The following is a 1,007-nucleotide window of genomic DNA, read 5'->3' as shown; positions in this document are numbered from 1 at the left end:
GATTCATAAAGCTAAACCTTCCAGCTTTTTGTGCATTTAGTGAACATCTCGAGTATGAGCCCTACCTGTGCCTCCATCCCGCCTCCCTCTGTCTCACTCTCCCTCCACCAAAGGCAACTCTCCAGGCACCTTCACCCTCCTGGGATGGGGTCAAAACCCTCTCAGCGTCCTAAACCTGTTTCTCCTTCGAAATATTGTTTTCACTTGCTCCCAGGTCAAACCTTCATAACACACAATTACTAATTACTCTTCTCTGACAATTGCAGAGAAATCCATCGGTAAGTGATTGAACTGAATGTGTTCACCAGCGCCGTCACATTGAAACTGAAAGTGCTTTCAATCAGGAAGTGCTGAGTGTGAACATGGCTTCCAGACAGCAGCTCCTGAGACTGACCGAGGAGGCAGTTTGTCCCATTTGTCTGGATTTCTTCACTGATCCGCTTACACTGGAGTGCGGACACAACTTCTGCCGCTCCTGTATCACCCAAAGTTGGGAAAAGAAGGAAATAAACTCCTGCCCGGAATGTCGAGAGGAATTTCCGGAAAGAAACCTCAGGGTAAATCGGGCCTTAGCGAATCTGGCCGAGGGGGCTCGAAAGTTAAAATTGGATCCGAAAGAGAAGGAAAGTAAACCTCACTGTGAGAAACATCAGATAGAACTGGAGCTGTTTTGTGAAACTGACAGGAAATTGATCTGTCTGATTTGTAGAGATTCGCGGGAACACAAAAGTCACGACTTCCGGCCGGTCAACGAAGCTGTTGAAATCTACAAGGTAAAAGAGAGAATATTTTGTAAAGTGCACGTTTCATCACATATCCCTGATCCCACACCTCACCAACACATCTATTCTTCAATTTCTTTCCCAATTACAGGATAAGCTGAAATCTTCCTTAGATTCTCTCACAGAGAAGAAATCGGCGGTTCTACAAACGGAACTGACCCAGAAACGGAAGATTTCCGAAGTGAGGGTGAGCTCTCCCTGTGCTGATTTTCTGGGATCTCGGTT

General features: G+C 46.2%; 1 protein-coding gene across 1 annotated transcript in view; it reads left to right on the top strand.

Annotated features, from left to right (window-relative positions):
- Positions 1–362: 362 nt before the first annotated feature.
- The window catches only part of LOC122541544 (nuclear factor 7, brain-like), a 15,086-nt gene continuing 14,441 nt past the window's right edge, over positions 363–1,007 (top strand). Inside the window, exons 1-2 of the mRNA XM_043678372.1 lie at positions 363–773; positions 874–969. Coding sequence (XP_043534307.1) covers positions 363–773; positions 874–969 — 507 coding nt within the window. The remainder of the gene's footprint in view (positions 774–873; positions 970–1,007) is intronic.

This window comes from Chiloscyllium plagiosum, chromosome 37 (genome assembly GCF_004010195.1).
Source record: "Chiloscyllium plagiosum isolate BGI_BamShark_2017 chromosome 37, ASM401019v2, whole genome shotgun sequence".
NCBI lineage: Eukaryota > Metazoa > Chordata > Chondrichthyes > Orectolobiformes > Hemiscylliidae > Chiloscyllium > Chiloscyllium plagiosum.
Note: the sequence above shows the minus strand (reverse complement) of the source record. Positions and strands in the feature narration are given on the sequence as shown.